Source organism: Amphiura filiformis, chromosome 1, assembly GCF_039555335.1.
Source record: "Amphiura filiformis chromosome 1, Afil_fr2py, whole genome shotgun sequence".
Lineage (NCBI taxonomy): Eukaryota > Metazoa > Echinodermata > Ophiuroidea > Amphilepidida > Amphiuridae > Amphiura > Amphiura filiformis.
The window spans coordinates 55,369,611-55,393,168 of record NC_092628.1 but is presented as its reverse complement, the minus strand read 5'-3'; the positions used below and the strand labels follow the sequence as shown (position 1 = coordinate 55,393,168).

Sequence of the window (23,558 nt, the reverse complement as noted above, 5' to 3'; positions counted from 1 at the left end):
CTAAAATTCTAGACAATATAGTTTTGTAACATGTCCTAAATTTTTAGCTAATTTAGGTGTTTGGAGAGGGTCGTACTTTTGTGTTTTAGGAAGGACATGTAAACGACAGATAACACCAAAAATATGAAGAAATTATTTCCAAACCGTGTTAAGTCAAAAATCATTATGTTGCTCATTTTCAAGAATGCTGGTTTACAAAAAGCACGCCATTGTCTGATTTCGTGAACAAAGCCACACATAACATTGTTTCCTTTCGTTTCCTTTATAATCGGTTACCCAACTGAAGCTATGAATACCAGCTTTATTGCGATATCGCACATGAAAACAGTCACTTGTGCACAACCAGAGAAGATCCGATTTAATCAGTTGAGCTGTTTCAATGAGTGTTATCTTGGTTTAATAGCTTTTAATGGGGTTAAGTCCTGCAAAGGTCGAGATGAATTCTACTGTAGACATGACTGCATCATGGACGGAAAAGCTGTATATTAGAATATCATAAGTTGGAGTTTTGTTAAGTCATCACGCTCTCAACCTGAAAATATCTCTTTTAATATTGATAACCTACCATGTACTGCTCCAGACTTAATCGCTCAGAGATTCAGTGATCTTTTTGCTAGTTTCTTCACACATACTGATGATACTGTGGAAATTACATCTCCAGAACTCATAGTTGAACCCTTTTCCAACACCAGGTTTAATTCTGAAATGGTTCTAAATAGAATTAAGAAATTCTCGCTATTCGCAATAAGGGCGCCGCCAGCGGTTTGCGATGTAATCGTAATGTATCATGGGAAAATCGTGATGTATCATGGGAAAAGGTCGACATCCAAGGCCGCGCAATACGAATATTACCATGCTATTACATAGGAACACGTGACAATATTTTTAGTTTGTCAATATAACGGTATTACACGCAAATCGATAGAGAAAAAATTAATTGTGCACATTTCAAATCACATTATTAAGTATTATTGAGTATCGATTCGCGTGTAACACCTTTATTTTGACAAACTAAAAAATATTGTCACGTGTTCCTATGTAGGCCTAATAGCATGGTAATATTCGTATTGCGCGGACTTGGATGTCGACCTTTTCCCATGATACATCACGATTACATCGCAAACCGCTGGCGGCGCCCTTATTGCGAATAGCGAGAATTGGCTGCTGATAAAGCCGTCGGGCCTGATAACATCTCGGGCCGTATGTTAAAGATGTGTACTCATAGCATAGCCCCAGTTCTTGCGCGTATCTTTAGTAGGCCTATGTCTGCTGCATTAGGCAAATTGCCCATAGGTTGGAAAATAGCCCATGTAGTCCCTGTGTACAAGAAGGGTGACCGTTCTACATTGTCTAACTATAGACCTATTGCCTTAACGTCCGTGGTTGGTAAAATGCTTGAGGCTCTCGTTTGCGATGAGCTGAGAAGTCACCTGCTCACAAATGGTCTCATGTTCGAAAATCAGCATGGGTTCTCTCCAGGCAAATCATGCACCACGGCCCTTTGTGAAGCCACCACAGAATGGCTTGGCGCCCTTGATCGTCGGACTAATCCAACTGCGCGTATCGATCTTATATCCGTGGATTACAGCCGCGCATTTGATTCTATTTCACACCATGTGCTCATTAAAAAGCTTCATAAGACCTACGGCATTCGCGGACTTTATTGCAATGGATAACATCTTTCCTTACTGGCCGTCGACAACGTGTCATGTTTTGCGGTGCTAGTTCTGAGTGGACCAGTGTATTATCTGGGGTCCCTCAGGGATCTGTTTTGGGCCCACTTTTGTTTAATATATACGTTAACGATCTTCATCTTCATCTTCAGTCTCCCATGTACGCTTATGCTGATGACACGTTCATTTTTAGGATCATTAAAGATGACACGGATATTACTATATTGCAATCTGATCTGGATAAATTAAACTGGTGGTCAAACAATAACGCTCTTCAATTAAATCCATCTAAATGCCAAGTCATGTGCATTAGCAGGCGCAAAAACAAACCTGTTCCTGCCTACCACGTCAATAATACTAGTCTTGCTACTACTGATAACCTTCGTCTCCTGGGTGTAACAGTCTCCAGTGATCTTTCGTGGAATTAATTCTCACGTCAACAACATTGTCAAAAAGTGCAATAAATTACTTGGTTTTACCAGAATTGTCGCGGGAAGTAAGAACTCCTATGTTCTACTCAAACTTTACCAGTCGCTCATTTTGCCAATATTAGATTACTGCTCGCCTGTTTGGAATGTTTACAAGAAATGTAATATTGATAAATTGGAACAAATACAGCATCGTGCTAGCTACTAGGTCAATTCTTTGTCAACGTAGGGGGGATCAATCATATGAGGACAGACTCAGAACTCTAAATCTCACAACTTTGAAAACTAGAAGGACTTATTTGTCTGTTTCATTCGCTTGTTCATGTCTTACTAATGCCAATCCCTTTCTTTTTTCCAGGTGGTGTGTTAATACGAGACATGAAGCTTTAATTTTTAAACAATCAATCACTCCTAAAACAGATGCTTACAAAAACTCGGCAAAAACTGTCTTTTAGTTAATTTCCCAGTGTTATGGTCTTCAATTCCATCCGATGTCAGAGACTCATATCTCACCTGTAACAAGTCTACTTTTAAATCTCAACTCAAATCTCACTATATGGAGCATGATGATTAATTTGTATTGATGCCTTTTTGTATTTTTTTCCAATATGATTTGTACGTGTGTGGTCTGCTGAGTTGGGAGCGCTGCACCTTGTGGTGACAGTGCTCTTTTGTGCTTTCAGTGTTCCCCGGCAGCTCAGTAGACCCAATTTGTTGTTTTGTCTCAATTTTGTTGTTAATTGCCAGATGAATAAAATAACAAATAAAAATAATTTTACATGCACATTCTGTCACGCAAAGACGAATTTTGTGAAATAAAGTAATTGTTGATCAAAAATTCATTTCCGTTTTTAATTTCAATGATTTGTGTTTAATGTGTCTCCCTTCCAGCCATCGAGATAAAAAAAAATCTATTTTTTATCTCGATGGTCCAGCTAACTGCGAATCTCCGCACCCGGGTCTCCGCAGTACTTTGCACGTCACATTGCATGGTAATTTGATGTTCAGATTTACTTCGATGTGAGGCTTAGTTTTTCAGTTGCCATTTGCGCTATCTTCATGCGATGAAACTGAAAATCAAAATAATTGAAAACAATCTGTAAATATTTATATTGTTTTAGTATCTTGTATTAATTTACATATATGACAAGGTTTGGTTACAAAACGATTCTCTCGTATAGCTTAAATCGAGCAAGGTAATTTCATAGTACCGGGTTACATAAGAGGGCACTATTCGAAAAGGCCGTATACCTGCGTATAGTATAGTATAATCGTGCGTGTTGGATTTTTATTGGGTGACCGGCAAGCTAGAGGTTTTTCTTGAAAATATCTAAAGATGGGGCTGATATAGTGGTTTGAGTGATGCTCTTCCATTTCTCGGGAAACTGAGTTTTTATAAACATCCTTCTTGATGAATGGAATTTGGTTTCTTCTTAAACCCGCAGCAGAAGAGGTTTGAATGTAGGCTTCTTTGTTGATTCCTACCAATTCATTTTGGATTTTGTAAAACATAGCTAAACGATTTCTCTCCATTCTGACAGCTAGAGTGTCCCATCCGAGATCTTCCAACATTTGAGTGACACTACTCTCTCTTTGGAAATCCCCTGTGCAAAATATTGCAGCTTTTCTCTGCACACTTTCGGCTTCTTTATTAGCCCTGCTCTGTAAGGATCCCATGCACAACCAGCGTACTCTAGGACTGGAAGCACTAACGTTAGATATGCTGTAGACTTCACTTCCCTGCCCTGGACAGAACCACAAGTTTCTTCTGAGGAAACTCAATGTCCGGTTTGCTTTATTGACTGTGTTTGCAACATGTTCTCCCCAGTTCAGCTTGTTATCCAGCTGCACCCCTATAAGTAAGGATTTGAGTTTGGCTGCTGTAATCCTTGCCCGCAGTCTCTGTGTGGAGGGTTTCTCTTCAAGGAAATTTCCATGACCGTGCATTTGGAAGGGTTAACGCTCATCTTCCACGGCTCCTGTCATGTTTCAAGAGATCTTAGATCAGCTTGTTGAGAGTCCATGTCCCTTTCATCTGACACTGTAGAGTACACTAGGCAGTCGTCTGCGAAGAGCCTTACTTGGTTGTTCAACATGTCCGGGAGGTTTTATATAGGTTAAAAACAACAACGGCCCCAACACCGTCCCCTGTGGTACTCCAGAAAGGACCTCTTTAGGTGATGAAAAGTTGCCCTCACATGCAACTCTCTGGATCCTATTTGTTAAGAAACTTCTGATCCATTGATGAAGGTTGTTTCTAATCCCATTATGATGAAGCTTATTCAGTAGGCGTTCATGAGGAACCTTATCAAAGCTCTTGCAATATCATCAACAGTGAAAATGAGTTGAGTTTCAGTGGAGCGCTTGCCTGATTGAATAGCGTATAGCGAATACCGTATACAGTATACTTCTATGTGATCGCAGCCTTTAAACGTGTTAGAAAGTTGATTTTTTTACCTTTTTTCTTTCTTTTTAGGCATTACTTGCATATAGGCACAATTAGGGTTGGGGCTGTTTCCAACATTTGTTGAATTCTCACGACAAGTGTCTCGCTAGTTCCTAAAAGCCACTAGCAACTTGGCAAGTACATGTATCTTTACCCTCCATGGATCCACTGGCAAGAACAAATCTTGTTTGGTATTTTGTGTGATGCTGAAGAATGGAAAATTATTCTGAATATTCATTTAGTAATCTTGTATAGTTGCATTTCATATTTAATTCATCTATCACCAAATATGAATGATATTCACAAATATTCATTGGGGGCACTGAGAACTGAGGTTGCATCCAGCAGTTACCAGCACATACCAGAAGCATCATCATCAAAGTATCACATGACATAAGCATGGCACCCTTATCACTGAAACAGTTGCATTTATTACTCATGCTGTGCTGTGCACTCTAAAGATTGAGGAGATACAGATGTGTTGACCTCCATGTTTATCAACAAAAGCACATACTGGTATATCGATATGCTTGAGTGAACTGCATACAACCACTTCACTATTCAATAGCCTTGATGTGGTGTGGCGGGGAGTTTTAAATGCAGAAGTCCTGAAAAAATATGGTCGCAGGCATACTGCCAGGCAAGGAACAATGGGAATTGTGATGATTCACACGCAAACTGTCAGGCAATGACATCAGAAATCAAGTCATAGGACTACCTTTTGCACCAAAATGAAATACATCACATAATATATCAAATTCTTTACAAACTTTATTTATACAAACATTACTCAACTTCCATTATTTATAGTAACATACAAAATGCAAGTTATGCAACACTCATTTCTCAAAGAAACATGTATCATTCCTGCTCATAAATTCTGCTCTAAATATTTTGTCCAATGTATCATGATGACTGCCCTGCATGACACCTGTTTAATCTTTAATTCATCAAACAATTGGAAAGATGACCATTGGGCGACAAAACAGCCTGTTGTGGACGAATGGACTTGCCAAATAGGGTCGGTTGGTCAGGATTTTTATTTATATATTTTTTTTGGAAAAAATCCCTGAAAACTTGAACAACCTGAATTATTTTGGCAGACATTTTGAAATTGAAATTTTTTTCAAAAAAGGTTCTGTCCAAATCAATCAACTTCTGCTAACAAAGAGTTGTTTTTAATGCATTATGTCCAAAAATTCCCAAAATGCAAAATCGGTGTCACGTTCAGGCCCGAAAAACAGGTTTTTTTGTCCCTTCAAGCATCTATGTGACAAGTGCATATATGCACAATACACGCTCTAAGGATATCTTTGTTGTGTTGTGTGAGAGTTAAACCATGGGAGTATTATTGCCACTCATGTATATAATATCATGCCCAGCAGAGCTAAATTGCAAAACTTGTACTCAATTCAGAATAAATAACCAACACTGATTTGTGCAATTTTCTTCAGGGCTCCCTCTTCAGGGCTCCCTCACTTTAACATTTCTTTCATCAACTTGACATGAAATTATCAACAGTCATGTTGAAACTTTTAACATGTGCATGATGATGTCGACCCTTCCAATTTTTTTTTTTTTTTTTTTAACTGGTGTCTTTATAGAGGAGATTATACTTGCAATGCTCATCTGGGCATGTTTCAATTTGCCTAACATGATTAAAACTCAAAATTTCCAGCGGACAAATTTGAGCCGTGCTTCACTCATGTTGATAGGCCAGCTGCTTACTGTGTTTATTACTGTTTATAATAAAAAAGAAAGAAAAGAAAGTGCAGTGAGTTATAGTGCACTATGCACAGGCACAACGCCAACGAGCCTCAGCACACTTGACAGGTCTACATACTGTGTGTGGTTTTAGGGTTTTGGCGTGGAAGCAGTGGTAGATAGGCCTACATTTCTGGCGGATATGAGCTGGACATATTCAGGGTTTATTGTCCACAATGATATTTAGAAAATTATTGATAATACCAAGGTACTGTAATCACCATTCTCAAAAGTTTTTTTTTTAAATGCATTGTCCAACGTGACTTCTTCAAGCTTATTTTCCTGACCATAATGGGTTAATTTTGTAGATCTTATTTCTAAGAGAATTATTGTCAGAAAAAAACCAGTACCACTGGGTTATTGACAAAACTATTGAAATGTTGATACTTAACCAACGTATAATAATAATGAAGCAATGCATTAATACATTTTTAATGTCAAATACAGTAAGCCAAAAAATCAAGGTACCAGTTATATTCACCTCCTGTATATCCTAAACAACAGTCTTGTATTCACTATTTATAAATAGCTATTTATATACCACCATGGGGGTACATGGGCGCAGCCATTACACAACATCGTATCACCAAAGAGTATCCAGATAAGCATTCACTCCATACAAATGAATAGGAAAACAAGATGTCGGTATTCATGAATTTTCACAAAAATGATATGTGTCAAAAATCTGAAGATTTGGGGATCCTGCAACTTACATATGTTATGAGAAACTGATTTTAGAGAAAAGTTACCGAAAGCGTTTTAAAATTTACGAGCGCCATTCATTTTATAATGTTTTTTGTTCGGTAAAACACACCAAATTTTGAGCGACTAGTTGCTGAAGTCAAATGCCTTACCATTGAAAAGTACAGGAAGACCTCCCACTGTGCTAGAGGTCAACTCTCCAGACATACTGGCGCCCAACCAAAATGGCAACCTCCATTTCTCTCTATCAAGAATTTATATATTGCTATTTATAAATAATGAATACGGGACTGAAACAAATACATATATGTCATAATTGGAACCTGCAGCCAATAGCTGCATCTTTTAGCTCGAATTTAAGACCTCATTCATTGAAATTGTTCAAGAAATAAAGACACCGCGATCCCGAAACCCAAGGAAGATACCAATGTAAAAGTTGCAGTTTGCTGCATTGCATGCCCTATTGATTTGTACACAAAGCGTTCATGAACAAGAGAACCTAGCGCCACACTTCCATTGATATGCACGTTAAAATTAGTGTTGTGCTTTCATTGATTAGCACAAAAGTGCAACTTTTGATAGTTTCTTCATTAGGTTTTAGATCACCGTTTCTTTAATTCTCAACCAATTTCAACAAATAAGGTCTTAAATCAGAGCTAAAGAGTAAAGGTATTGACTGCTTTTTTAATTTTGACACATTTGTCTTTATTTAGGATATACAGGGGTGAACACAACTGGTACCTTAATTATTTGGCTTACTGTAGACTATCAAAGTCCATTGCAATCCATAATCCATATTGTAACACAGAAATGTACATTTTACAATCTTTTTGAACAAACTAGAAGAGGTTGGTTATTTTTTTCCAAAGTAGCAACTTAAATTTCCACACAACCTGGTTTGGTCACACTGTAGAAGCGTCCGTTCAGGTCAAATAATGATTATTTTATTTTGCTGTATATTGGAAACGCATCATCGGAATGTCCACAAACATACTGCTTTCCAAGGAATGACAATGAGTGTCACACACATTGTTAGTCTTTCTATACAAAAATATATACAAGTCTGGAACCATCCAGCAGCTGTTGCTATGATGTTTTCTTGAAAGATTTCAAGATTGGGTAGATGTTGTTGAATGCATCATATATTTCTTGTCTGACTTTAGCACCTGTATAGAGGATAGGAAAAAACAAATTAATTGATATATTACTTTGTTTATTCATCTGAAACAATGCAACTTTTGGCAGCACATAAATGTAGCAAAATAATCTTATTCTTTAGTGGTTTAAATGATTTCTTAAAAGGTGTCACCATTTGACTAGCACACAGATGAAAGGATTAATGGTCTGGGGTGCCCAGCTTTAAATCCCTGATGGTGGTACTGAATTCCTATACAAGCTTGCAAGTTTTATTGTATAAGGGGTGCAAAAATGATGCCAACATTCGACTAATCCTGTAGCATAAATTGCAATAAAATATGATATGAAACCCCTTCATTTAATGGGAATATTACTCTGTATCTGATCATTATTATTTGAAATTGAGTCCTTAATCATTGAAATCCTTGCTCACTTAGGGAAAACCCCAAAAGTTCGATGAAGCCCTATAAACGAAAGTCCTTTCGTTAGAAGGCTAACCCCCTCCCCTCTAACGTAAGTGTCAAATATCAAAAATTCCAACCCGTCTTCATTGGGCACAGGGCCGTCGCTAAGGTCGATGGGGTTGTGGAGGGGTGCGACATTGCTAGGATATTGATCACGTTTATGTAACAATAATTCTATTTTATTTTGAAATATTTTTCTTCATAAAAAATGAGGACTTGCTGGATTTTCAAATAAAAAAGAATCAAAGTGCGGTATAGCTGCTTTAAAAAATGAACTTACAAGTTGCAGGTTGTGAGTATGTCAATATCGTACTTCAGAAAATACTAAAATTTTACAATTATATATTAAATTCTTAAAAAAAGATCAACTTTGACCGATGTTTTAACAACTTCTTTATAAACGTAATCGGACTTTTTGACCCCCTCCCTCCCTAACGAAAGGACTTTCGTTTATAGGGCTTCATCGAACTTTTGGGTTGTTCCCTTAAAGGACTTAACTTAGCCCACCACACACATTATGAATGATCTAAGAAAAAGTAGGGAAGTGCATGCATTGGTCATCCGCCAGGTCAATAAGTGCAGGTAGTGAATCTTGACAGGTTCTTCCCAATATCATTCATAATGATCAAACAGGTTTTCTAAAAGGACGCTATATTGGTGAAAATATTAGGCTTGCTCTTGATACAATTGAGTATCTGAATGATAATAACTTGCCAGGGCTAATGTTTTTAATTGATTTCAAAAAGCGTTCGATAAATTAGAATGGTCTTTCCTGTTTAAAACTCTTAATTTTTTTAATTTCGGTCAAGATCTTATAAGATGGGTCCAAGTTTTCTATTCAAATATTTCGTCTTGTGTAACAAATAATCATGGATCCACCTTTTTTCCATTATTATGCGGTCTTCGTCAGGGATGCCCGCTTAGCCCTCTCTTATATATTATTTGTAGTGAAATCCTGAACTGTATGATCAGGAATGATAATATTGTGAAAGGTATTAAAATTGTTGATAAGGATATTCTTGTAAGTGCATATGCTGATGACACTACGATTTTTATTAGGGATGTTGATTCATTAAAACAGATTATTTGTATCCTCAAGAAATTTCAATCATTTTCAGGTCTTAAAATTAATTTTGATAAATCTGAGCTTTTGGCTCTTGGCTCTTTTCGTAGAAACCCTCCCAATGTTAGTGATATTGATCTGTCATACACCATTCAGCCTGTTAGACTTTTAGGAGTACTTTTTGATTCTAATCTAAATAATACTTTTGAGTTAAACTTTATGCCCAAATTAAAAAAACTCAAAGAGATTCTTAGAATTTGGTCTATGAGAGATCTCACTCCAATTGGCAAAATTACCATTCTTAAATCTCTTGCTCTCTCACAGCTTATTTTCCTTTTTTCGGTTCTCCCAAATCCGCCTGATGCATTTGTTAAGGAATTGAATTCTATTATTTTCAAATTTGTTTGGTCAAACAAGCCTGATAAAATTAGAAGAAGTACTATTATTGGGAACTACGAGCAAGGCGGTCTTAAGATGATTCATGTTCCATCCATTATTAACGGTCTCAAAATTGCTTGGGTGAAACGTCTTCTGGATACTGAATGATAGTAGTTGGAAGTATTTTTATAGACACCATTTACAGAATTTAGGTGGTAATCTCATTTGGGAGTGTAATGTAAAACCTTCTGCTAGATGTATTAATCGTATTAAAAGTAATTTTATTAAAGATGTTGTAAATGCATGGTGTTTTACGACTTATGATCCTCCTGCATATAATTTTAGACATCAAATTCTCTGGAATAATTCTTCTATTATTATCAATGGTAGCACTATTTATAGGCATGTATGGTGCAGTAAAGGGATTAAGTTTTTGGAAGATATTTTAGATGATGATGGGGAATTTTTAGCCTTGTCACGTTTAAAAGATAAGTTTAATTTGAAGTGTAACTTTTTGGACTACTATTCACTTATTTATGCCATTCCAAATAAATGGAAAAGAAGTGTCAAGAGGGGGAGGACAATGATAATATTAATTCATCTCAGGAGGAGATGCTAGCCAGAATTACGAAGACTGTTAAAGTGTGTAAAACCATCAGTGATATCTGTATTAGTAAGCTCTTCAAACCACCAATCGCTGAGGAGAAATGGTCGTATATCTTTGATAATATTGATTTGAATTGGTGTGATATTTATCAAATTCCATTGTCCTCCTCCCGATCGACCCAACTTAGATATTTTCAATTTAAAATTCTTCATAGGTACCTTGGTACCAATAATAATATGTTTAAATTTGGTTATGTTGATTCCAATTTGTGTTATTTTTGTAAACATGAAGTTGAGACTATACAGCATCTCTTTTGGGAATGTAATGTTGTAAGAAATTTCTGGAATGATGTTCAAAATCAAATCAAAAAAAAACAGGTTTACCTGGACATGAAGAGTGTTTTGTTAGGTATTCTTGACCCAGATGTGTCCAAATTCAACTTCCTTGTTCTTCATGGGAAAAAATTCATTTATGATGTGAAGTATAAACAAGGTTCTCTAAATATTTCTTATTTTATTAGGAGGCTTAAGAAGACTGCTAAGGTAGAAAAAAGCATGTCATGTACTGGCAAAAGGTTAAATGAATGGCATAAACGTTGGAACTCCATTTTGTAAAATAATTATAATTGTATACCGTATCATGTTTATTGAGTACAAATGCATTGTTGTTTATACATATCACATATCATAATGTTTTCTATGATTATATTATTCATGCTACGTTGTATGTAACCTGCTGATAAAATAAAAGCACGGTGTACCTGGTGTATACTGTGGAAAGATAAAAAAAAAGGTAGTGAATCTGCTTCACCCTGGGCTTCACCCCCCTATAGCTGGAGATTTTTCATTAAGGGTATACGAGGTATTGTTGGTCGAAGCAGCCAAAAAATTGATTTTGATTATCTGAATCAATATATTATTTATAGGTTAATAACTGCGCATTAGTTATTTGGAGGGCATTGTGAAAAATCTAAACATTTTGCCTTTGTAACCGAGAAATATCCCGAGGGGCGCAGCCCGAGGGATATTCCGAGGTCCAAAGCAAAATGTTTAGATCTTTCACAATGCCCGACATATAACTAATGCAAAGTTATTAACCGAATTCATAACCGTCATTTTTAACTCATCACTCAACCAAATCTCAAGATTTTGTTCTCTGAAATTTGTTGAAATAAACAATTTTTATCAAAACTTATATTTCGCCCTTCAAAAAGTCGAACAGGCTGAAACGGACTTACCAATTACAGCACTGCGCAATCACGCCATGTGCAAATATGGTAGTTGCATGCGGCGTGAAGTGTTCGGCGCAACAGATGCACACACGCCGAAGTCATTGTACCGCGTAAGCATCTGCGCGGTCATTGATGGATATCAATAACCTCCGCGCCGGTACACCGCGGTGTGCGTAAATCATCTAACGACCAATTTGATTGGGACGCACAAATGACGTGTTATGCGGAGGTTATGAATGAAAAATAACACTTTGGTGTTTTGCAAAAGTTTATTCTACAAATCATATACTTTGAAAACTTGCTTAATTTATTGTTGTTAATGAGTTATGTACGTTTTACAAAAGTGTTGTTGTTTCAGCCCTCTTTACAACATAACTCAAGAACCACAGGACCTACAAAAGTATATCTGTGATATTTGAATTCTTCTACACACTCGCTATGAATTGAGCAATGCAATTTTTGCTAAAGCTCACTACCATTCGCAAGATGCTGTGAACTACATATTTTTTGCTGCTTCGACCAACAATACATCGTATACCCTTAAAAGTTTCATGTGTTAATTTATATTCATTACATCCATTGAAACTGATAACATACCTGTTAAGACAACCTTTCCTGATACAAATATAAGCAGTACTATTCTAGGTTTCACCATTCTGTAGATAAGACCAGGAAATAACTCAGGCTCATAGCTGTAAACATAGTAAAAATAAAACACAAAATAAAATACAACACTTACACAAATTCTTATACGAATGTCAATAATAATGTTAGGAGCTTAGCATTTCAGTTAGGTCCATATTTGCATAAAGAAATAATACAATAGAAGCCAATGTTTCAGAGCAAGTCTTTTCTCCAGATTGTAATACACCATTGTTCTTTGCTTATAATTTTCATGCCCTTATTAGGGACAATTTGGCCAAAATGTAGGATACTTAAAGCCCTGCAGGCCAATATTTTCTAAACCCAATCCTGGATTTCTTCTAGACCAGACTGGATCAGAGCTTTTTGACAATACCCCAGTATAGCCAGTCTATTAACTTCTGAATAAATTATTTCCCCAGCCCGAATGAGAAGTGGCCACAACACAACCTGATCAGACCATATGTTCCCTGGACCAATAAATATATGAAAGATGGATCCCCGATCCAGTTTCGGTCAGGTCTGGTCTGGTCAAAGGGAAATTCAGGGTGCCCCGATAATCTTGCTTTCAATTGTGGACATACCGTATTGGTCCGAGTATAGTCCCACCCGTTTTTTATGTGAAAATTTTTCACAATTGGGGGGTGGGATTATACTCGAATTTCAAAAAAAAATGTTTGTTTTTTTTTTCCGGTTTTGGAGTGTCCCTGGATCTAGACCTAGATGCTAGGATCATTCATGGTTGACCTAAAAAAAAAAAAAAAAAAATCAAATTCAATGCATTTTGAAATCATTAATAGAGTATGACATGAATACAAATTATCAATTTTCATATTAAAAATACAAAATATCTTGAAATTTTTTTAAATTTTTTTTTTTTTAGGTCAATTATGAATGATCCTAGCATCTAGGTCTAGGTCCAGGGACACTCCAAAACCGAAAAAAAATAAACTTAAAAAAATTTCTGAATTTTTTCGAAAAATGGGGGGTGGGATTATACTCGAACGTGGGACTATACTCGGACGAATACGGTAATCAAATACATGCACAGGAAAGATAGCATGGTTTGAAACAGGCTCTACATTTGTTAAAAAGTAGAGCCCGGTTGAGGTAGATTTTGTGAGGGCTACTAGTGATCAATCAAGACATGAGCTCAAACACACTGATATGTGTATTATGGCATGCAAATATCACATATTGAGACTTTTTACAAGGAGAGCGTTTCAACTTCAAAGTAGCGCCTCCTGATCATGTTATACAAGAGGATAACCGGAATCATTTCATTAGAAATTCATGATAACCAGTGGGCAAATAGAACCTACAGCCTGTTCATTTTATACCAGGGTCTTATCTAGAAATTCAGTTTTGCCCGTCATTTGAATATAATTGCTTGTCTTAATTTGACCTTTAAAACATTTACCAGAATTCTACAGCCCATTGGGGTTTCAAAGAGTTCACATATATGTTGTTATATACCTCATATATAGATTCCTGTCATTTGATTGGTTGAATGTGCAGTCATTGAATTAACTATGCCCTCAAAATGAACTATGGACCGGTCCATGGAAATGAACTATGGACCGGTCACATGCGTCCCGATCAAACTGTGCAATCGCAACATCCACGTATCCGTTCGGTATATAAAACAAATATCGACTGCTTTATTCGAGTCATGGTTAAGATTATAGGCCCGCGGTGATCTCAAAACACCTTGGGCCTATAATCTTAACCATGCCCTTCATAACAGTCAATATTTGTATACTATGGCCTTGTTTTGCAATTCTGGTCTACTAAAAGGTCAATAGACTTTCTAAACACCTACAATTATAATGTAGCATCTGTCAAATTGCCCGTCCCAGAGCAAACTCCCCATCCAAAATGTCGGGCAGACGGGTGGCTAGCTAAGACACTGTTTTATACATACATGTTTCAGGCATACTATTGGTTCTATATATTATTCATATTCTCTATTCACATAGTATTTCACTGTACTCACCTTGAGAACTGACTGTGTGTAAGTACTAAGCCCTCTAATCTGATAGGAAACTTCACATCGCAACTGCCAACCATGTTCTGAATTTTGAAGTCCATGAATTTGGCCTGAAAGATATTACAATTTGATCTGTGATTAAATGCAAGAAATGCATCGGTGAAACACAAATATACAGTGAAAATGTGTACATAAAAATAAAATATGGTCATATTATCCCATACATTAAATATTGATCTCAAACATTTGCTTTTCTGGTTTACTTTTCAGAAATTGTTTTCTCTTAAAAATTAAAACACACAAACACCACCCCCATCATACACACAGCGACTTTGAATCACTGCCTTACAATGTTGGTCCTTGGACATAGTTTAAACCCATGTACACACACCCACACTGATTATAAACAATATACTTACAGGAAAACCCAGTTTCTGTACAACCCGTGCATATTTTCTTGCAGCTAATCTGGATTGGTCCTCACTTTTGGCACCTGTGCACACCATTTTACCCGAGCTGAATATCAGCGCTGTTGTACGAGGATCTCGTATTCTCATAATAACAGCTGCAAATCGCTGCAATAGAGAAAAAACAGTTGAATAATAATCATACCTGATGAATATTCCATGCCCTTTCCGCTACCTAGTACACCACATATTCAAATTTAATAGAATTGATATATGCATTGAGCGTAACATGATGCATATATGCAATCACATTTGACATGTTGCCCATCCGGCTGTGTGATCTTCATAGGAAAACGTGTTTTTAATGCGTTGATGCCTTACTTCATGCTCTGAAGCATTTAGTAGGACATCAATTTATGTTGCATGTTTACAACACCCAAATACCACCTTCTTTGTACTATGTTGTCCTAATTTTAACAAATTCAGACATTCAATGCAGAATTACATATAAATCACTTACATGTATCTGACCTTTTCACTTTATATCTGACCAATGCTTTGTCCCATCATGGGTGTATAAGAGGTTGGACTGCACAACAAGATTTCTCACGAGTGTACATCAGCTGTGTTGTGCATCACGCTCTAGGCACATATTCATGATCACACAGGAATTCATAGATAACTTACCTTTGGATTATACTCTGCATTCCTTGCATGTAAGGCAATCTTTTTGAGGTCTAGTTTGCAGCCAAGATTCACTGTTGACACAATATTTCTGAGGAGGGAAATAAGAGTATGAAGTTTATCAACAAGATTATTTTTGTTGTTTTGTATTACCATCAGTTTTGGCCTTGGTGCCCCAGATCTTTTGTCAACATCAAGGCATTCTTCATCACTTGTTGGCCTTGGTGCCCAGTGGCCTTGAAAATGGTTACCCCCAAAAATCAAAATTCAAGGCCTGAATACTGTACATATTTCAATATATGCCCTTCACGGGACAGGCTTCACCATGTACAACATAAATCAAATTTGGAAAAACATTCCTCCAAACAGCCAGTGCACCCAACCCAAGACTCAATAACCTGTTATAATTAAGGATTGCCAATTCAGTATACAGTACATAGTTTGTCTTATAAATCAGTTCTAAAAGGGGGTTAAGTCACAAAATCATGAAAATGGAACTAGTGACAGTGAATTTTGTTTGTAATGACTAGTGACAGTTTCTGTTACAAGGGGGTTCTGGTTATCTACACCCTCTCTACAAGTTTTGTTATGTTAGTGAAATTATGTGGTAAAGCATTGAAACTGCATGGACACAGCCACCTTCTTGCATTGAAACTATGTGAACATAACAACCCTCTTTGCCATCAAACTTTGAAGTCAAAATGCTAATATAGTCGTGACTACGACGCCTACTAGTGACTTATTCGTGCAACCCTTTCCCCTACATCTCAGTGTTGACTTGAATAATGATTGTCTCTTCTGCTTTCCAGATAATCATGTACTTGTTTGTCACTGTGATCTAACCCTCTCATATTTAAAATGAAACTGATCATGATCAGCAAGACGTCCTTGTGAGTGTGAAGCTGCCTCTAAATTACTGATAGTGGATGGTACCACTACCATTACTGAACTAGTACACACAATATAACTTACTGTAATTGTGGCACAATTCCAGAAAACTCATTGCTGGCTGGTGTTGCTGGGTTCATAGGTGTGAGAGGGGTTTGTGGGAACATACTTGGAGGAACTCCAGTGAGAGAAGGAGTTGAGGGAAGGGTGTAACTGGTTGATGGAACCTGGAGTTGACTGGAGGTTGTTTGTTGCTGCCTGTGTTGATCTGCTTCACTGCCATCTTGAGGTTCCTGGATGTGAATCTGTATGTGTAACAAAGCAATTCACTTGAGTAAAGAAAACCAAAACTGAAAACCTTTTTGTCATAGCACTTTCCGTAGCAAAGTTACACCTTGTCAAAGATTGACTTTCAAAAAGATTCAGCTAACAAAACAGCATTTCGGTGGTGTTTCTAGATCTTAGTCTCATGATGATGTGGATTTGGAACTGCTATCAAAATCCCTCTAAAATTCCATGTGCTAGTGTCTCATCACCATAAAAAATCATATTGGGTCAAGTGAAGTATAGACCACTTGGCATTTGACGTCATTGCCCGGCAGTATGCGCGCGCATTATGGCAATTTCCATTGTTCTTTGCCCTGCAGTGTGCGTGCGCATCGTAGTCTGCTAAGGGCACGTGCATTTATTTAAATCACCCGCCACATTTCATATAGTACAGGAAAGCCATTGAACAGTGTAGCGGCTCGTTCGAGCATATCGATAGACGAGTCCCTCGCCTTTGTTGATAAACAGTGATGTCAAGTGGTCTATAGACAACATATTTATGTTGACATACCTGTTCTTTTAAATTTCTATGTAAATATGTACCGGGGTATTGTGTTCTAGGCGAATTTGGCTGACTGGCAAATTAAGGTTTGCCTGGCATACCTACATGACCTCCTGGGGGGTACTAAAGTTTGGTTTTGGTAGGTGTGCCACTGAGAATTTGAAAGTGGACCCATAAATATACCAATTTTTCAAGAAATTTGGACCCATCGATATACCAAAAGTCAAAATTTCAGGGGTAGAAATAAGGGACCATTTCCAGATAGCCATCCGGGCTATCTAGCCATTTTTTCTGATAATCCTGAAGGAAATTCAATAGCCCTGAAAAAAGACATTGTTTTCGCACAATTCCAACCAATCGTTTGTTCAAATATTCAGTTATTAGTGAGTAACCCTTACCCCCCATGGGTAGCACTAGGTTTTAAAACCAGGGGTTCTCAGAACCCCCTGAAAGTGTTAAAAATATGCGCTCAAATCCTAAAATGAGGGGTTCTCTAATCTGTCAAGTATTGAATGTAGGGGAGATTGGGGTTAGTTGGAACGCGGGGTAAGTTGAAACATTGTATTTTTTTCTGACACAAAAAATTAATTTGGTAAAATACTGGCACCTAGTAATAGGTATTAGTAAGGGTCATCCACCAAATTAGCAACAGCACTGATGCCCCACCAGTGTTGGCTTGGGAAAGGAATATCTGTTTTTTTTCTTACTGACTAATTTTTATACCCCTCAGAAAAGATGCGTTATCTCCATGTTGTTTGAAGATTCAGGGGATTATTTTTTGAGTATCATAAGCACTAGTAGTAAGTCCCAGAATAATGTTAATTAAAAGTTTTATTGTATTTCTTATTTTGTGTAATGAACTTTGAAATTTATGTAAAAATAGGCATCAGGGTTAGTTGAAACTTTTGAGGTGGGGTTAGTTGACACATGAAAATTGCATAGAAAAATATGGTTAAAAATTTGACTTTTTAAAAATTTGTAACATATGTTTACCATTTCTTCAATATTGCTTTAATATGGTTAAAAAGCAATAATACAAGCAAAAAGTGCATACAGAAAGTACATTTTATAATATTTTAGGCTTCTCATATTTTGGTCCATGGTGACACTCGTCACCTTGTGTCCAAAGTATTGACCCACACTCCCACATATTTATTTATTCATTTTTTCACACTGATTGCATGTTAAAGGGTACCTTCAAGGTAAGTATAACCCTAACAACACAATAATAATTATTTTGAAATTTTTATAAGCCGTGTTTCAACTAACCCCACCCTATGTTTCAACTTACCCCAGGGGTGGGGTTAGTTGAAACACTTTTTTTCAAATTTTCAAATTGGATTATATGAATAATCATAAGCAGGTCCAATAAAGTTTAAGGCTGTATTTGTAGCATGTATATGTTTATACTGATATGGTTAGTGTTTCTTGAAAGTAATTGGTTTGCGTTAAGGGCTGGGGTATGAACGTTTGGACAGTATTTATTTTGGGACATTAGAGCACATCAGACATATCGAATTGCATTCTGAATACGAAGAATGTCCTTCTGATATGAAATAATTTGGATTTTTGAAATTCGCAATTTAATACACATTTTATGGCAAATCATTAAAATTGATATTTTTGATATTTAACAGTACTGAAGTAAACTTTACAAATCTGATGATTAATACTTAAAGTGTATGTAGGTGGGATGAAAAGCCGACGATCAATTGAAAATTTTGACCTTTAGATTGGAGATATGGATTTTTCCCCAAAACACCAAAAAAAAAAAAAAAGGTCTTTTTGGGAAAAAATCCATATCTTCAATATGAAAGGTCAAAATTTTCAATTGACCGTCGGCTTTTCCTCCCAGCTACATACACTTTAAGAATATATCATTAGATTTATATAATTTACTTGAGGACTGTAATATATCAAAAATGTGAAAAATATTAAATTTTTATAATTTGTCAAAATTTGTATCATATTGTGATTTTCAAAAAATGACAATTATTTGATATCAGAAAGACATGCTTCGTATTCAGAATGCAATTCGATAGGTCTGAGGTGCTCTCATGTCCCACAAAAAATACTGTCGAAACGCAATAAACGCCATTCTAGATCCCTTAAAAGACGATTTTGTGAAAAATGTTTCAACTAACCCCAATCTCCTACGGTTTTAATTAGTATCAGATTTTGTGATTTTGGTTACAATGATGTGTTACCGGTATCATGGTATAAAGAGTTAAAGCCTGGCAAAAAATGTGATCTCGCTTTTCACGCCACGATTCTCGCCTGTAACCAACTATCTCGCTTTTTAAGAAAGTTCCCAAGCAAGGGTCGCGCTGGTGCGCGTCTGCGCGTCAGGGACGCGCGGAACTGTTGTTGGGACGCAATAAAATTAACCTTAAGCTTACCTAATGCGTTAGACAAGAATATCTCAGACGCACAGAAAATCAGGCATGTAAAACCTTATGGACAGGGCACAAAACAAATGCGATCATTTCAGACAGAATGTCAAAAATAAATGCTCCAAGAACTATATCAGATCGTTCACTCTGAATACCAATCTACCAATCTGTTGAAACATTGTGCAAGTCAAGGCTCTGCGAATGAAATAGTGTGACAATTGACTCCACTTGCGAAAGAATCTCTCCCTTATATCAGTGGGGATTTCCCCGATCATGCATTAATGTTTACTACTGATGATCGTTTTATCGGGAGTTTTATACCATAGTAAATCATCATTTAACTAATTTTCATGTCATGCTAAGTAAAAATGGAGTTTCCTCAACACAAAAAAGTCAACTTTGTATTCTTTATTGATGGCAATATAGGATAAAATTGCAGTGAATTAGCGGCACATGGTAAGATTTGGGGTGTTGAATTCTGCACCTTTTTACATTAAGAATACACATAAACATAGTCACGTCGTGTGATCATAATTTTTCAGAACTTTGCCAGTTTTGAAGGGGTTGATTCAGGTTTAGGAGGTGAAAGGTCAGAATTAGGGTTAGGACTACGTTTTCGATAATTAAGGGTTGGCGTTCTGACTAAATAAAAAGCTCCACTAACAATAACATTTATACATGATGGACAAACAAATAGGACTGGATTGTAAAAAAACAACCCCTGAACAAGGACTGGATTGTAAAAAACAACCCCTAGTTTTGGGGTTTACACTCCCATATTTTGGATTTTCTTGAAGTTCAGAGGTTGTGCAATTATGAGGGTAAAATTGGGAGGGGGGGGCAAGAATTTGTTGGCAGCCGGGGGGGGGGGGGGAATTTTTGGCAAGTCAAAGGAGGGGGGGGCAAGTGCAAGTGATTTTGAGCACACATTCATGGGGCATGTTTTAAACTAAATGCTCGAAACAAACTTGAGAAATAGTAGGCTTTAATATGGAAACTTACATTTTCCTGCTTGCGACGAATACAATTTTTAGCAGGCCGGATGCAAGCAATATTTACCTTTTTTTAGCAGTTTGGAAATTTTACCCCCTGGGAGGCTCATAATTATTGCACGCTGTATTTTGTGATGTAAAATGCATAATACAACCCCATGTCCAGCATATCGTAACCTCTAATATTAGTGGGTGATGTTTCCATAGTTGGACTCGGACCCCTTAAAATTCCCATTGGACCCCTTAAATTTGACTTTTGGAGGGCTGAATGAGTCCAACAAAAATCACTCGGACCCCTTAAATTTTGAAGCCAGCGCTACCCCTGTTCCCAAGCAGTTTACTTACATGTACTATAAAAGTGTTGCTTTATGCCATAAATGTTCGCCGAATTTCACAAAATGCAGTTCAACTTCGGCAAAGTGCAGAATTCAACACCATTGGAACCACATGAACCCATGCTTTACTCAATAAAAAATGACATTTCATTACAAATGAGTTCAAGTTTAGGCCAAATATTATGATATTTATTGAATTACTGGAGTATGATGACTATAAAACATAATTCAAGGGCAACTTTTTGTCATTTTTTTCTTCTACGGCTGATCATTGTGTCGTATTTCACCGATGGCATATCTCTACACACCACCCACAAAGCATTTCTTTCCGATCCCTAGAATTAGAAATTACCAATTACTCATGTACGTGTCATCATTCAGTACTGAAATAACTTATCAGCAGTGGTTCTAGACAATATCGCAATCTGTGTAATTATGCCGGCGGTGTGTATTTTATTTCTATTTTTAAATTATGTTACAATGCTACGGTGACTTCACTTCAACATTTATTTTACATTGCATTTTATGTTACATAATTTCTGGACAGGCCGTAAATATTGGAGATCGAAATTCGAAGCTTTTATTTTTCTTTCACATGTTTTTATTTTTCTGCGCGCATGAAAACCCCAGCGAGTGTCAATAGCCCAACGGGCTACATGGAGATAAAACCCAATAGCCCGACAGAAAACCTAATAGCCATGGCTATCGGGCTATCGCTTATTTCGACCCCTAAAATTTTCGGCCAAATTGAGAAAATTTTGGCTAGATGAAGCAAAATCGGGCTATTTTCTGAAAAAAAAGGACCCATGTTTGCAGCACGTCCCCGTATGGTCATTTGTACTGACACAGTGTTCGATTTACCACCTGCATACCTGCACCAGTGCATGTAACATTCCCTCTGTGCAAGCAGCTTTTCACTACCTGCCTGCACACGTGCATGTACGATTTTAGCGCTAGCGATATGACAAGGCCAATATACAAAAGTAAGCAAGCAGTCAGTCCGATTGGGAAAAACCCAATCTATTTTTAGCGCAACATCTTCTGACTTCATTAGAAGGGCTGGCACAAATCGCACAATTCCCGATACCCCTATCACGTGAGAACTGTCACTTTTTTCATTGACTTCCCTAGTCTTCTACACAGCCAGTTTGCATCGGTCTGATACTCGTCCATCCTAACGAACATTCGCGATAGCCACATATAGTCTGGTGCAAGACTATGACTTCCCTTAGAGGGGCTGGCGTAATGTGACATCATATGCCACCAATTCCCGATACTCTCGCACATGTAGAAGAGTGTCATTTTCATTTCATTGAAAAAAAAAAAGAACCGAATTTAAACCGTGGGAAATATTTGTCTCACGTCACGGAAAATAATCATAATAATGTCCAGCAAAAAGGAAATAGTTCAAAAACACTTGCATCATTCTGGAAATCGTGCACCTCGTCGGCGACTAGTTCTAGAACAGATGAAGCCACAGCATCCAGTGTTTTGGCTGAGAAATCGGCGAGTGAAGGGGCGAGTGATCGGCATAAAAATGACACTGACAGGGGAGCCGGAAATATTATTACAAGCTTAACTGACAATGATCGTGATTCAATGTGATTTTATGTTTGCTTTAATTTTGGTGCATGCACACTTTTTGCTGTGCATGTAGAAATTTTGGGCTACATGCACCAGTGCAGGTAGGAAAAAAATTGTAAATCGGACACTGTACTGACACTCTGAGTACCCCCGGGCATGACCTATATTGTGTTCTAGGCAAATTTGGCTGACTAGCAAATGTGTTAACAAATTGCCTGGCATACCGGTTCGGCCTACCTATAGTCAACTGAATCTTTTGAGCAAGATTTGCCTATTTTGGACAGTCTAAAATTTTGCTGAAGTGGACTGTAATTTTAGCAACATTTTTGATGCAATCGCCTGTTAAAAATGCTTAAATTACCCCCTCCCTTTTTGGCTTGCCAAAAACACTTTGACCCCACCTTATTATCATTCACCACCCCGGGGTACACATAATTATTGCACCACCCTGAGCATGAGCATGTGAGCGTGACTGATTATGAGCAGCATGCATTAAAACAGTCCTTAAGTTGAGGCTTAACTTTACCTGTTGTTGTGACAGCCCCTGCAGCATTTGCCCTTGTCCGCCGTACGGTCTTGAACTACTCGAATAATGGTCCATCGTGACTACAGTCACGCTCTGATGAAAACCTACAAATAACTACTTATGTTAGCTATTATTGTAGCGAGCAGGTTTTACACTTGCCGGTTCACAAGGAGAGATTCATATCATTTTTAATCTAACAAAAGTACGCGAAAATAATACTTCTCCAGAATCAGGTCGTCAAAGCATCGTAGAGGTCAAGTCAGTGTTCTCTAAATTGTATGAAAAAAATCTGATAACAAATCTTATTAAACAAAATTTATTTATTAATGTTATTTAAAAAAAATACGTAATATAAATATTATATTTACTTTAAAATATTATTATATTGAGCGTAT

General features: G+C 37.1%; 1 protein-coding gene across 1 annotated transcript; it reads right to left on the bottom strand.

The window, feature by feature from the left end:
* Positions 1-5,300: 5,300 nt before the first annotated feature.
* On the bottom strand, positions 5,301-23,416 carry LOC140149128 (uncharacterized). Its single transcript, XM_072171313.1, has 7 exons — positions 23,164-23,416; positions 16,589-16,809; positions 15,620-15,707; positions 14,945-15,100; positions 14,532-14,635; positions 12,491-12,585; positions 5,301-8,179 (listed from the first exon to the last, which is right to left on the bottom strand). Exons 1-7 carry the CDS (start codon positions 23,236-23,238, stop codon positions 8,100-8,102), a joined length of 819 nt encoding a protein of 272 aa, XP_072027414.1. The 5' UTR covers positions 23,239-23,416; the 3' UTR covers positions 5,301-8,099.
* Between the last annotated feature and the right edge of the window lie 142 nt (positions 23,417-23,558).